General features: G+C 41.4%; 2 protein-coding genes across 2 annotated transcripts; both read right to left on the bottom strand.

Moving 5' to 3' along the window:
* Window positions 1-806: 806 nt before the first annotated feature.
* Window positions 807-15,364, bottom strand: casp8 (caspase 8, apoptosis-related cysteine peptidase). The gene is given in 19 exon segments (XM_069725425.1): window positions 807-1,118; window positions 1,777-2,162; window positions 3,708-3,736; window positions 3,739-3,834; window positions 3,982-4,090; window positions 4,197-4,252; window positions 4,344-4,419; window positions 4,594-4,649; window positions 4,731-4,860; window positions 5,593-5,698; window positions 5,837-6,012; window positions 6,178-6,326; window positions 7,240-7,266; window positions 12,797-12,942; window positions 13,111-13,657; window positions 13,742-13,847; window positions 14,025-14,059; window positions 14,174-14,520; window positions 15,065-15,364. Coding segments are annotated over 18 exon segments (2,721 nt in total). The 5' UTR covers window positions 14,511-14,520; window positions 15,065-15,364; the 3' UTR covers window positions 807-964.
* On the bottom strand, window positions 7,442-11,725 carry catip (ciliogenesis associated TTC17 interacting protein). Its single transcript, XM_069725415.1, has 9 exons — window positions 11,312-11,725; window positions 10,868-11,056; window positions 10,713-10,768; window positions 10,465-10,551; window positions 10,064-10,231; window positions 9,853-9,977; window positions 8,556-8,632; window positions 8,297-8,364; window positions 7,442-8,177 (listed from the first exon to the last, which is right to left on the bottom strand). The coding sequence occupies exons 1-9, from the start codon at window positions 11,517-11,519 to the stop codon at window positions 7,989-7,991; spliced, it is 1,167 nt and encodes a 388-aa protein (XP_069581516.1). The 5' UTR covers window positions 11,520-11,725; the 3' UTR covers window positions 7,442-7,988.
* Window positions 15,365-15,433: the final 69 nt, after the last annotated feature.

The following is a 15,433-nucleotide window of genomic DNA, read 5'->3' as shown; positions in this document are numbered from 1 at the left end:
GTCTGAAAGCAGTTTTTTCTTCAGCGGGTTAATAATTATTTTGCAGCTAAAATTTTATATTGAAACTGAGCTCGACAAATTCCTAAATGTTTTGGATTTCTAACATTAATCTGCCCGTCATGATGATAAAGTCGATATTTGCCTAGCTTTGACATAAAATATATATTTTTGTAATAATTTTGTTTTGTAAATGTAATTTTGCACATTTTTTCTTATTATGTGACGTGTTAAATAATTTAAGTTAATTTAGTGTGTTTTACTCTTAATATTTGCACTTTATTTAAATTCAATATTTTAAAATAGTATTTTAAAGTGGTGCTGGTTTTACTTTAAGATTTGGATTCTAAAATTATTGGAGTTTTATAAATGATATTAATTTATCATTAAATCACACCATCTTGAAAGAGCATAATCTTGAGAACTAATATGTACACTATAAAGTATGACTGATCACATGGTTTTCCCTACCACTATAACACTATGAGCAGGACCCAATTCTTTTTTCAAAGCACCTAAGCCACTATAGTTTCAGTTAAAGTTTGTTTTGCTAATGTTTGGTGATCATTATTTTGCATGTAGTACATTTTCAGATAAATATTGTAATGATAATAATTCAAAATTACAAGAAAATGTATAGTTTTTAGTCAGATAACTGCCCACGACCTCCCGCTCATACTACATACTAATCTGTAATCAGTTGGAAGTAAATGGAAGGTTTGTGGACAGGTGACAACATGAATTTCCTGCTTAATTACAACCGCTTTGTTTTGGTCTGGAATAAAGTGACAGAAAAAAAACTATTAAAATAGTGTTTTCTTGTTTTTTTATTTAGAGAAAATGGTACAAGAATAACGGAAAACATTCTGGAATACAATTTTATAATGACTGTGATTCTTTTTTTTCTCATTCAACCATTTGTACTAGAGACAATATCACACACGGTACAAATTCAAACTCTCAAGTTTCACTCAGACCCAGGTGAGTTCACATATTTGAGGACGAGCTTCTTGGTGAGGGTGTATTTGGGCTCAGGCATTTGTTTGTAGTACAAAAATGTTCCCTTGCTGATCTCCCCGTTCACACGAGTCAGGACAGTGAGGATGTCATCAATCGCCGAGCTGCAAAGAAAACATCGGAAATGTATTACAAATGATAATATCTTTAATTGACAATGTCCTGCTGTGTGACATCTGCAAACACCACAAGCAGACCAACAGGTAGGTACAGCGATAGAATTAATTTTACTCATGTTCACAAATCTGGCAGAAGGAAATCCTTCTTTGTTCTTTGTCTTGGAACAAGGGACGACTTTTCTGTTATAACGGTGTGCTCAGAGCTTATCGTTAACATGACAAGTCAATATTGATGGTTTATTTATTATCCCTGATAAATATATCCCTGAAAACGGTCATAAATAGAAAGATTGAATAAGATTCATTGAGAATACTTGGGGTGTATTCAAATTTCATTCCCGAGAACTGTGACGTTGCAGTAAAACATTTTGTAATTCATAGTACGTTGACATGTTTTATCATTTATTTCTATCAACGATGCAAAACAACTGAATAAGCAGTGGATTACATCGAGCCATATTCTTGTAGTTGTATACAGATTCTATTTGAAAAATCTATCTTTACAGGAAACTATTTGATTATGAGTAAGTGAGTGATCATCCTTTATGATAGAAGCTGGGATTAAGTCAGGGTCAAGCGTGGTTTTAAAGCTCAGCCTAAAAGCACATCATCATCCCAAATTCTTCCCGAAGGCGTCCCTCACTTTTCTGCTGATTTGACCAGCTGCCTGCACAGCTCCTGGATGTAGACGGAGCCGGTGGTGGTGTTTCGAAATGACTTGCAGTTTGGCACGGTGGACATGCCCAGCAGGAAGTCTGCGTCTGAGGGCACCGTCTCGTCTTGGAGGGGACCCGCGTCTGCCTCCAGGTGGCTCGGTTGTTCCTTCACCTCCTGCATCGCGGAGCACGGCATGGATCCTGTCTGGTAGTCGTTGCCCTGGCACGCCTGGATGAAGAAAAGTTTGGGTTTCCCTGCCAGAGTGCGGGCTCTATCACTTTTGAAGGGTATTGTCAGTTCTCGCAGGTACACCTTCTGCCCATCAGTACCAAAGACACATCCATTTTCTCCGTGGGAGAGCACGCACACCACCTGAGTTCAGAGGCACACACATATTTTAATGTGAATTATGTCTCAACTTTTTTTTTGTTGAGATAATACCCTCTAACCCTGTAAACAATCCCAATCTATCACAGAAACCTGCAGGTTAACCCTTCTAAAATACGCTAAGAGCTAGATAAGAAGATTGATACCACTCTGTACAGTAAATATGAAGCAGCAGCTGGTTTATTAACATTTGTACAAAAATTGACAATGTGTGATCAAAAAGTTCAGAGACTGTTACTAATGTGCACAAATGGAGTGAAGCATCTTAATGTGCACAGAATAAGTTTAGGTTAGGTTAGGTTAGGTAGTTACTTTATTAATCCCCGAGGGGACATTTTTTCACTACAGCAGCATACAGGAAGCAATAAGATAATAATAGAAAAGCAATAAAATAGCAGTAAAAAATATTAAATATAAAACATAAAATGCACAAGTAATAGCAAGTAATTACGCCAAAGTCAAGCTGTTTGATCAACATCAAAATCTGTTACATGTGTTTTACAGGCAGTTTTGTGATTTCACTGTGGACTAAATGCAAATCAAATTATGTCTCAAGCTCTGGAAATCGGCCACAGAGATCTTTAAAATGCTTCAGAAAGCCTGCGTTCAAGGTATTTCGAGTGACATTTAAAGAGGGGCGGAACGTCATTGTCCAAGACCGAAGAAAGTGCATCAGTTTCAGGAGCGCATCCAAAAGCAGGCTGGTAGTTGTCTTTGACTTTTCGTGGGGTTGTGCACCGTGAATTCAACCCCAAGGGTCAGACTGTCAACACAGGGCTCTACTGTAGAGTTCTGCTGCACCTGAGAGGAAACATTTGGTGCAAACGACCAGAACTGTGGTTTGATGGCACTTTGGTTCTTCTTTCTGTTCCTCAACATGAAATTGGAGGCCGATGTCCGCTCACCTCTGAGCCTGGTTCTATGGGAGGTTCTTCCTCCTATTAAAGGGCAGTTTTTTCCTCCCAGCTGTCGCTCATGTGGGAATTGTTGGGTATTTTTCTATAATGCTGGACGGTTCTGTTGGAAGGACTTAACTATGTTATGTGCCTTGAAAGAACTTGTGCTGTGATTTGGCGCTATATAAATAACATTTTATCAATTTGAATTAAATTGAAATTAAACCAAGTTTTGGATCTGTGGAGGAGATCCAGCGAAAATCGAAGATGGTGCTTGACGTCCTTAAAGAACAGGACTTTCAGGGAGCGTTCAAAGGCGCGCTGAGGGTGGTGTATCGCTGCACATCGGGACCTCATTGAAGGAGCTGGAGGCCAGATTTACATTACCTACAATTTTTGGTAATTATAAGTGCAGTCTCTGAACCGTTTGATTGCACCATGTACAGTGGACTCTTTCTTGACCTGTCTTCAGGCTGTTTATAACAGATATATGAGCGTAGCATCGATCTTCTCCTCTAACTCTTAGCAATTACGCAAAAAGGCTATTCCTAAAATGTCGATCCAAGTGTAACTAATACTGTAACATAAAATGATCACTGAAGATAAAGGTATGGAGGTGTGTGACATTACTCACCAACACGTCATCATTTATAAAGTTTTTTTTCCGAGCTCCTTCAGTGTACATCGCATGTTCTCTGCAGTCAGGTTGTCGTGAATCACCACCGTAAAGCCAAAGCGGGTAAACACTTTGTTCAGAGAATCTGTGGAAGCATATCAGTGGAGAACATCATTATATCACATGATATTCACATTACCTGCGAGCATCCTGATTGGCTCAAGGCTTCAGATAAAACAGTCTTGCAAGCATAAATCGGATCATGTGGCAGTTTGAAGGCGAGAGAACATACCTGCATCCATCTGAGTTCCTCCACGAGGGTTCAACGGTCTCTCAAACAACTCATTGTTGATGATCACACACGAACCACGAGGTTTATGAGTCAGAGTGTAGTAATCTTTCTACGGGGCACAAGAACAGCACCAGAGACAAATCACTCATGTCAATGTTCTGATATAAGAATGAATGACTGAATGAATGAGATTTGTATTTCTATGAGAAGGTTACCTCATCAGAAAGATAGGGTTCTATGGTTGGTTGTGAATCAGAGTAAATACTCTGTTCTATACCGGAAGAACACAAACAACATTAACTCACATGTGTAGTTGGAGTATGATGAAAATAAAAAGCAGAAGAGTGAAAGGAGCGACTTACTGCTGGGCTGAGTCTCAGACATGGACAGAACATGTTGTTGTGGTTGTTGTTGTGGTTGAGGGTTGTTGGTGACCACCTGTGAGAAGAAACCAGTCACAGAGGTCAGAAATGTTACTCATTGCAGGATCAACTGTTCAGAAACACACACACACACACACACACACACACACACACACACACACACACACACACACACACACACACACACACACACACACACACACACACACACACACACACACACACACACCTGGTAATCCATGATGGCATCAGGAGGTACTGTGTGTTGATGCTGCTGGTTCAGGCCTGCAAAGAGCCCAATCATTTGATCCATCCTCCAGAAACACAGTATGTAAATGTGCCTCTGAATGAAAGTGTGTCTCATACATTGCCTGTACTCCTCCACAGTCGATGCCATTTGTTGATCCAACTCCAGCAGTGCTGCATGCAATTCATTGACATTTGTTTTTGACATTAAACCTTGTTTTTCCATTTCAGAAAACACCTCCAGCACAGTCTGTAATTAGAACAGAGGAGTATTGTTGTTATTAAAAACTTTGCAGTTACATTGCAAATCTAGTACTGCAGGCTACTAGCACAGGCTGGAGAGGTCTACTGACACTGAGGCCATCTACAAGAAGGGCTTGAGCCGGCTTTACTTCCTGAGAAGGCTCAGGTTCCTCACTGTCTTCAAAATGCTCCAAATGTTGAATTAGTCTGCTGTTGCAAGCACCATTTTCTTTGCTGTGGTGTGCAGGCATCAAAACAAAAGACGCCAACAGACTGAACAAAGTCATAAGAAAGGCTGAGTCTGTTGTCGGATCGACGCACATCACGCTGGAGGAGGTTGTCATGTTGGACAATGCCTCCCATCTGCTTCACAACAAACTGGACAAACTAAAGGGAACGTTCAGCAACAGACTCATTCAACCTCATTGTTTAAAGGAGCGATACAGGAAGCCATTCTTCTTTCTTTCTTTCTTTCTATCTATCTATCTATCTATCTATCTATCTATCTATCTATCTATCTATCTATCTATCTATCTATCTATCTATCTATCTATCTATCTATCTATCTATCTATCTATCTATCTATCTATCTATCTATCTATCTGTCTATCTGTGCTGGTCACGCTGAGAGAGTTTAACTGTTAACTGTGAATTCAGAGCTTTCTCATTATGTCTTATATAACTGTGGGTGCCACAAGTTGATTTTCAAAGTGCTGGCAAGGTGTGTGGGTGTTCTCACATCGCTCTTCTCCATTTGTCTTCTGCCCAGCTTGTCGGTCAACAGAAACTTCATCTTGTCAAGATTCACCTCAACCATGTCCTCGTGTATTTTGTACAGCATCACCCTGACAAAACAGAAGAAGAAGAGAGAAAGACAAGGGAACAAAAGAGAAATTTTAAAAATATTTTAAAGTATAAATATTTCAGTATTATTTCTGTATTACTATTACTTTATGTATCCTGTACTGTTTAAGTGTTTTTACCTGTAGTCTGACAGGACAGGATAAGCATCTGTTTCCTCTCGTTGTCTGCTGTCTGTCTCCAGGAGTTTGAGCAGATCAGGTCGACAGATTGTGTTGAGCAGCTGGGAAAGAAAAGCATCGTTCTCCAGGAGACCTTTTTCCTCCAGTTTCAAGAACAGGTCTTTTGCATCCTTGATCTTTCGGAAAACAACCAAGAAATACACAAACACAATGGCTCACTGTGAGGACAGAAACTTTAGAAAGTCTATCTATGAATTTGAATGTATAAGGTGTCTATAGGTAGCACACTGTCACACATTGAGACAAGTGTAAAGGCAGCAGTATATATTTGTGGGACTCACCCCCTCGAGGCGTTTCCTGTTGACAACATCTAGACACAAGAAGCAAAGCGCTGCCACCTCAGAGGAGTCCAGCTCATCGTCTATGCGGGACAGCTTCAGTCGATCCATCACAGACCCGCTCCCAGCAGAACGGGCCTGCTGCTCGGGTCAAAGCAGGTTAGTGCTGCTGTCAGAGAAGAAGAATCAAAGGAGACCGAGAAACAGAAACAACCACAGAGAAAAAGTTTAGCTGTGAATGTTTTGGAGGAGCCACAATGAGAGTTTTTGAAACAGTCGTGGCAAAAACTTGATGAAGTAAAACGATACAAATCAGACACCACACAGTACAAGGAGGACTAACTGATGCACTGCTGAATATCACCTCTATACTTGTTTTAACATGATTAATATAGAAATCTACACCATAGCTGATAAACATATGAGGAAGGTAATTGCTGACCTGTTTTAAAGCACCTATCACTTTTTAAAACACATCACCGCCCGGCCATATTACATCACTGAGTCACTCTCTTTTACAACTTACATATCTGCAGTCTCACATCCTCAGACACGAAACCATTGCCTTGGTTTAAAACTAAAATGAGAGCTTTTGATGTGGTCACCTCTGCTTTGTAGTTTAAGTTGCTTTTTAAAGTCAGCTTTTATCAAAAGCAACATTTTACTTGTTTAGTTTTTGCTAATTAATTGGATTTATTATTGTTCACTTTTTATTAGTTTTTTTGAAAACATATCTTCTACCGCTATCACGAAAAGACCTTTACTCTTACTGCTAAATTGTGAGTGTTTTGGACTTCCGGTGTTGACATTTACAGGAATACGCTGCTGTGACGTCACTGTAAAAAAAATAAGCCGCGGTTTATTTTGTGAAACTGTAAATTCAAAAGTTTGAACTCAAGTTTGGGCGTCACTGTAAATGATTGTCCCGTTGATTCGGTTTGACGATGGTATTACATTACGGTCAAAATGATAACTTTTGTGTTTCATAATATAACGTTAAAATAGGGGTACATCACAGTAAATTCAGTGAACGTTACAGTCTACATCACGTGAGATAAAACTTACCACTGATGACGCAACCGTCGATGTCAGCTGACGGCCCAAAAGAGAAAAGATGAGTCTTCTGTTATTCGGTAAAATTACTTCTTGTCAGCGGAAAAACTCTCAACTGAGGTCGTAACACCTTCACTTCTTCAGAGCTTCTCCACGCGTTTCACTTTCACAGGAAATAAGCGCCTGTTTTCAGAGTAGTCACTTCCGCTTCGAGTCAAAAGTAAAAGCCATTTCTATTCACAAGTAGAGGGATTTAAATAAGCATTGCGTGTCATTTTAAGTTTACGTGTACGTGACGCAGGTGAAGACCAGTCTGCGTGACTTCACAACTTCTCAGCCACAGCCCAAGGCGTTAACGTATTTCAGATATTTTTGTTTCAGGGTGCATACTTTTATTTTGAAAACACACCAGCTTCTTTCCGTTTTAAGAAGTTCAATTCTGTTTTCGACTTTTTCTAGTGGACAAATTTGAATACCGTTGCTCTGGCCAAACAGGTCTGACATAACACTTAAAAGAGGCCAAACTACAAACACCGTGTTTAAAACAAACCACTTTATTCCCTAACGTTTTTTGTAAAGGTCACACAGTCTCAGGTGTAAAAGTTACCGTTCCTCTCCACCGTGTTTCCTTTTATACTACTAGTCATCTATCACTCACAAGACTGATGCAATCTCAAAACTTCAGAGTAAATTTAAGTGATAAATGAACAGGAAGTTATAAAAAAAAAAAAGACTGAGTTGTGAGTCATATGAGTGTGCTTTCAGAGGGACGGGTCTGTCAGGTTTGGTTCTGGTGGACGGCGAGAAGCAAAAGGGAGGAAGTATTCTCTGGCAAACTGGAAGACATCATCTGGTTTCCTCAGCAACAAGAACTGCAGGAAGTCCGATATGAGGGCTCGGATGTCTGGATGCTGTCTCAGGTAAGAGGCGTGGTCCGCCTTCAGCTCCTCCTGACACAACCACACATAAACACACATTTATACTTTGTTCAACAAGATAAGATGTGTGGAAGAAAACACACGTGTTTTACAAAAACAGTTTTGTATCGTTTAAGAGCATCACGTGTCACCTTTCTGTCCAGGAACTTAGAACACATCTGGATGTCTTCCTCCCACACCAGGGGGATCTTCTCTAAACCTGATATTCACACACACACAAACATCAGTGACTGCGTTTCATTAGATGAATGTCTGTTCTCTGTGTGTGTGTGTGTGTGTGTGTGTGTGTGTGTGTGTGTGTGTGTGTGTGTGTGTGTGTGTGTGTGTGTGTGTGTGTGTGTGTGTGTGTGTGTGTGTGTGTGTGTGTGTGTGTGTGTGTGTGTGTGAGACCTTTTTCTATCTGTGATGGCAGCTGCAGAAGCCTCATGGTGACCGGTGATCCCACCTGAGCTCTGCTGGCCAAGTGTCTGATCAGAGAAAACAAAATGTTCAACAATTCAAGTCTCAAGTGATGGATTTTTCAAAAAGTGACATAAACAGTATGAACGCAATGAACTCATCAAGTCAAGTCTCATTTCTATATTACAAATGTTCCGTGAGGGCCGTTGGATCTGTACAGCCTCTGTGATGACATTATGTCGTGAAAAACAACTAATACACACGCACAGAAACAAAATGACCTTCAAGGAGTTTTCTCTATGTTGTACTTCCTCATATACAAACTCAAATACCCCAAACAGTGATCTGCCATCACATTAAAACCACTGAAGGGTGACGCATTAGGTATAACACAACAGTCTAGCATTTAATCCTCTTTTCATAAGATTTTACTTTCCCTTTGTTTTATTTATTTATTTATTTTTTTATTTTTATACACTTTATTAATCCCCGAGGGGAAATTTCTTCACTACAGCAGGGGGGCTCTCAGGGGGGAGATGCTGCAGCAGGCTGCCACTAGCGCGGCGCCAGGTAACCTGACCTGAGGTGCATGTTTTTGGATGATGGGAGGAAGCCGGAGAACCCGGAGAGAACCCACGCAAGCACAGGGAGAACATGCAAACTCCGCACAGAAAGGCCCAGGACCAGATTCGAACCCGGAACCTTTTTGCTGTGAGGCGACAATGCTAACCATTATTTGTATTTTCCTGGTCATGTTGGAGACTGTAATTTGCGGTGCTGTTGAACTGAACTGGGTTATACTGAGAGGTGTTTCTAATATTTTGTACCTCCCATTTGAACTAATGAGGTTAATAAAAACTGAACATTATAATCCTTTGAAGTGAAGATTTCTTGTTCGGCTGTTGGATTATACTTGATGCTTATCCTGTCAGTGGTTTTGTGTCTCTTATCAGGATAAAAGGTACAAACAATTTCCCACACTTTTTTGGACACTTTACACTTTTTCATTTTGTAAATATTATGTAAAAGCACCAATAATCATCCCTACAATGTTGTCATAATATTGATATAGAGGTTTTTGGGCAAAAATATTGTGACATTAGATTTTTGCGGATATCAACCAGCCCTAATTAAAACTCAAGTCAAGTATTCAGGCCTTCAGTGAGCTGCAAAGACTAAAAGAATCATAAAAAAGTACAATCAACAGTTGTACTCTGCTTTATAGTGGTATACAGTGAGACTGTCCAACAGGTTTAACATCCTGAAGAGTTATCGTCATTGAGTTTACCCATCATCCAGGAAGTAGCACTGCCAGGTGGTGGGGCCGTCCTCCACAGAGTCAACAATCTTCTCCACCCCAAAAACCTCCAGGACCTCATCCCCAACCTCCAGCTGCTTCAGACCCAGCTCACTCTGACCACACAGACAAATAATCAGAGTTCAACTCTCAAGTACGCCACTGAAGGACCAAGAAGCCTTCCGCAGGTGTAACTTCTCACAAAGGTGGTGTGGATGATGTGTGATCGTCGGTCGAAGGAGACAAAGGTCATGTGCTCTGGCACTTTCTTCCTCAGAGCGATCAGGCGCATCAGCAGTAAGCAGGAGCCTTCAGTTACCAGCCCTCTCAGGACAGACATGGGATAAGAAACACACTCCGTTGTCACCTCCTGTACGCACAATCACACACACAAGAAGGGTTACAACTTACGGTCATTTCATCACAGCAGGTTTGACGACATCTGCAAGCACGACTTTGATAAATAGTGGTTTAACAGTGAGCTAATTATAGTCAAACTGGAGCAACATGATGATGAGGAGGAGAAGTAGCAGCGAAATGGGGCTGAAGCCCAGTTTTGTCAGTATTTCATCCAGCTGACTCTCACTGTATTTCTTCTCTTACCTCTCCCACAGTGGAAGCTCTATCGATCACCATCTGCCCATCACGCTGCACCATGTGACACCTCTTGTCCAAACTGTGGCCTTCCAGCTAAAGAAAAGATTCAGGTGTGTTTATGGGGAAAAAAAAAATGCAAAATCAAAACAAAAAGATGTGCCATAAATATGGAAGGCCGGCGAGGGCACAATGGTTTCATTAGCTGGTCCATGCCAGTTAAAATGAGACAGCCGGGGAGGGTTGCAGGGACTCACCTGGACATACTCGTGGTAATCTTCCTCCAGCACCTCCAGGTCAGAGGTTAGGTAGGCTTAAATGGTGAAACGAGGCAGAGCAGAATAGATGAAGAGGAGCAAACTGATGTGAAACAGTGGGGGTGAACTTGACAGCACCTTCTGCGTCCCGTCACCTGTCACTGTTGTTCCACAGGGGGACTCATCATCAATGGCTCCGTGGCTCTGAGCATGCAGCAGCATGCAGGGCTGCTGCACTCTGCGAGCAAACTCCACCGTCACGCTGAACCTGCCCAGGTCTCCGCCGCCCTCCGACGCGGTCAGCAGGCTGTCTGGAAACACGCACTTCTGCAGCTCTGCAGGCTCTGACAGAAGTTCAGTTGGGCAATTGTTAGGTTGGATATCAGCCACAATGCACAGTTTTCAATATTTCTGAAGCACTTTCTGTTTTCTGTCAGCTGCTCAGGTGAAGTGAGCTCCTGTCCTGTTCTTGTTTTTTTTTTTTTTTGGACTGGAGCAGCTCAAGATGCCAAAAGCAGCTGGTGCCAAACTCAAGTGCGCGCAGCTCTGGTCTCCTACCGATCCTCTAAATCATACTGAACCAAATACTGTCAACTCACCGATGCTGGACAAGAATCCGACAGCTTCATCAGAGGCTCGCAGCTCCTGCTCGACTCCGACAGCTTCATCAGAGGCTCGCAGCTCCTGCTCGACTCCGACAGCTTCATCAGAGGCTCGCAGCTCCTGCTCGGCTCCGACAGCTTCATCAGAGGCTCGCAGCTCCTGCTCGACTCCGACAGGACTCACGTCCTCCAGCGGCGCTTCCATCGTCAACGCTGTCTTTATTTACGGCAGAAACTCCCGCTACTAAAACAAGTCCCTGCGCAGTTATAAGTGATTCACAAGACACAATTTTGTCGCGACAGGAAGGTTGTTTTTTGTCATTTCGTTGTTGTTGTTGTTGTTGTTGTGGAAAGCGGTCTTATTCCGTACTTCTCTGTTCAGCTTCTTTTCGGATACGGAAAAAGAATACGAACGAATCCAAGTTGTCATGGCAACGACGCTGCGGTACCGTAAAGAACGTTGTATGAGCGCAGTGAAGATGCGCAGCCGCATCTGGATAAAAAACATTATTTGTCCATCCATCCATTATCTATACCCGCTTTACCCCGGACAGGGTCACGAGGGGGGCTGGAGACTATACATTATTTATGATAAAGTTATTAATCATTGTTACTTTTGTAACTTAAAATGTCAAACTTTCAAATACTAAATATGGACTTACTAAATTGTTTACACAAATCTATTTTGATATTTAAAACTATCAATTTGAGGTTGAAAAGTCAACGTTTTGTCTCAAAGCAGCAAGTTAATCATTAAGTCAATGTATGAGATAAAAAAAATATTTTTTTAACAGAAATAAAAAAGCTCATCCATCTATATATATCCACACAACTGTACAGAAAAAGGACTGAAATACATATTAATCTGTAATTCAGATTGTTTACAACTTTTAGCTGTTACTATTGGTGTCTTAGATCTTTATTGTTAGGATTCTTCTTCCAGTTTATTTGTATTATTTTATTTGCCTTGGTTCTGAAATGTATTAATCCCGGTTTCTAAAGTATTTTGTAACTTTGATTTAAAAGGCTGTCTACATAAAGTTTATTACTATAATTGTTATACGTTGTATAACTTTTCCTCCATTTGAATGTATTACAGCTCTTTTGGTTTCAGTTGACTAATAATACAAATTTGAAAATCTGAGTTTCTATTGACAACTTATTTGCCACACTTATAAATGTTACCACAATGCTGAATTTAGAGCTTTTGCTTGTAAAAAGTTCTAGTGAAGAAAATCTCTATAGCCTAAATAACTCCTGTTAAAACTTGGACCCAGCAACGACAGATCATCATACTTTAAACTTTATTCTCTGGTACAAATCAGTGGCTGTATAAAAACCAGGGGCTCAATGTAAAACTAAGATTTAAAACAATAAAACATTTTTAGAAAGATAAAAAAAGCTTTAAGAAACAATTCCCCTGAGCTTATTGTACATGTCATTAAGAGGCAAAGTATGATGTGTTTGCGGTGATTAAGTTTCACTCGTGATGTGGTGACAGCACGAGTCTCTTCCTCAGGGTGAACCTCACTTCAGGTATCTGCTTTTCTGCACCACGTTGTCTGGAGGCCTCTCTCTCACCTACACCATAGTTCACGTGGTGGAGGATGGTGGTGACGTCCTCTCCCCTAAAGTAACGAGTACAGCGTACAAAAACGTGTTACAATAACTCTCAGTGCACAAATTATAATTAGGTAACATGTAGAATATACATGATCATGGGAGACGATCATGTGATCAGATCTAAAACAAAAAAGCTCAAATATATTGTGGATGTTGTTGATTTCAGGATTTACCTGGGACACCTCTCCTTCAGCTGCTCACAAACGGTCTGGACAAACCAGCTCCCTTCTACTTTGTGTCTGAATGCTGCATGATCTTCAACAGTGGCTACAGCAACCAGAACATCTGCGTCCTCGGGGATGAATGATGAGAGAGGCTCATCAGCCTCCAGATCGTGCACGAACACGCCGTGCTGTTTCTGGCTCCCTTGGCAGGCCTGGATCAGGAACACTTTGGGCTTCCCGCTGAGCGCTGACTGCTCGGTCGCCTTGAACATTGTCGTAATTTGCTTAATGGGGAGGGGCTTCAGGTCGGTCCCCAAAACCACACCCTTTTGTCCGTGAGTCAGAACACAGCAGATGAAGGCGTCTCCGTGCTTCACGTCCTGCTGAGGATCTGTGAATCTGCTGCCAGACCACTCCTGAACTCCGAACTCCTGCAGCTGAGCGAGGTCACTCAGAGAAGCAAAGCAAGCCAGTACCCGGTCCATCTGGTCCTTGGTTTGGTCTTTAACCATCAGCACTCTGAACCCCAGCCAGCTGAACACCTCTGCCAAACTTTCTGCAGGACACAAAGAAAAAAAATGACATAGTTCAGCTTCAACCACCAACAATGCTGTCAAAAAGTGAATAGTCTATAACATACGAGCGTCTTTGTCGGTTCCACTTCTTAATGTGCCGTCCATGAAACTCTCGTTGTTTATGATCACACAGAGGCCGACAGGCTTGCTGTTCAAATGATAAAGATCATCCTGAAAACAGAGGAAACAAATGGACACAAACACTTCCATTTAAAAGCTAAAATAATAGTGTTCAGTAGCTTATATATTAATTCTGTGTTAATACCAGCTAATACGAATGTGTCCACAGGCTTTGAGATGTAACTATTTCTTTTCTTATATCGGACTATTTCAGCATCAACACCTCACCATCTTTCGCCTCTTGCTCTCTTGTGGCAGAAGATCTGAGGAAAGAGGGAAGCAGAGTTACACATTAAACATGAAACTCTGACAATATTTTTATGCAGTTTCATGTGACAGACAGCACACGTCTATACCAGTGTTATGTGTTCACGTACCACTGTGAACTGAAGAGACTTGGACAGGTGTAGGTAGAAGCATGGTGTCGTTCACGTGGATGTTCCTCAACTCAGGGTAAGTTGCTTGAACCTCCTTGTCAGTTTGCAGGAGGTCCAGGAAGGCTTCGCAGGTGTCTTCTCCTTTATTCATGATCTTATCCACAAGCTCAACAACGTGTCCTTCCAGGTCTTCTTTGTTGATGCTCTTGAGGTTGTTGTACTCCCGTGTGGTTATCAGGTTATTCTCTTGAACTTTGTTGAGGATCAGCCGGTAGTCTCCAGACAAAGCCGTCTGAATGGCTGTTTTGTTGCGCTTCACTGTGTCTCTGGCCGGCATGCTGAGTCTGCTTTAGAGAAAGACACAAACAAATTGTTTAAAGCATATCCCCGCTTAAAGTTGCAATTTTTGTCTCGTATTATTACGAATTATTTTAACATCTTTTAATCCCAAACATTAAGAGTGCGCAGAAAAAAATTCAAGTCGATCCGACAAAATCTCTAAGGAGGAATTCGTTAAAGTACATAATTTGCGAATCGCCAAAAATGGGGACTAAATTCAAAAAGGTGAAAGTAAAAGGTAAAAGGTGCATGTAGGTAAATGTACCCGCACCTCTCTAGGGGGCGCTAGCGAGCCAGTCGTCGTGAGCGGGAGAGCTATGTTTATCACCTTTCATGAGTTTTTGAATATGAGAAAGCCTTCAAAAATGCATTTCTTCCTGGAGAATAATAATCATCATCATCATCTTTTAAATAACAAAAGGGCTTTGGCATCATTCGGTGTTCGGGCCCTAAAAACATTTTTTATAATGTTGAAAGAAAAAGAAACCCAGATTAACTACAGCACGTTGAACTATGTAACGCATGCAGCACAATGCAGTATTTAGTACTTACAGTCAGACAGTCCTGCTTTCCAGATACTAAAGGTGGTGTGTCAGGAAGAAACGTAGGAAGCTACTTTCGTTTTCAAAACTCAGCTTCCAGAGAAAAACCGTGTCGCTGTCAGGACGCTGGTCTTTGTGCAAGAGCTCATTGTGAGACTCAGCACGCCTCGGATGTCGTGACAGACACCCGAGTGTTCACGCCCATAGTGGCGGAGAAAGTACTACCGGGTGGGAAACAGCCACGGCAGCTGCCAAAAATGAAAAAACAAAAAAAACATTGATATCTGTAGTTTTTAGTCTCCAGACAAACAGATAAATCCTTTTTCTTACTATCGCCACCTCAGGCAGCAATGAGCCGTTACCTCCTCACTTAGCGCAC

The sequence above is a fragment of the Brachyistius frenatus genome, unplaced genomic scaffold (assembly GCF_029030835.1).
Source record: "Brachyistius frenatus isolate BFR_SWC_R1_liver_20210118 unplaced genomic scaffold, ASM2903083v1 Contig_422, whole genome shotgun sequence".
Taxonomy (NCBI): domain Eukaryota; kingdom Metazoa; phylum Chordata; class Actinopteri; family Embiotocidae; genus Brachyistius; species Brachyistius frenatus.
This window is presented reverse-complemented; position numbering and strand designations above follow the sequence as displayed.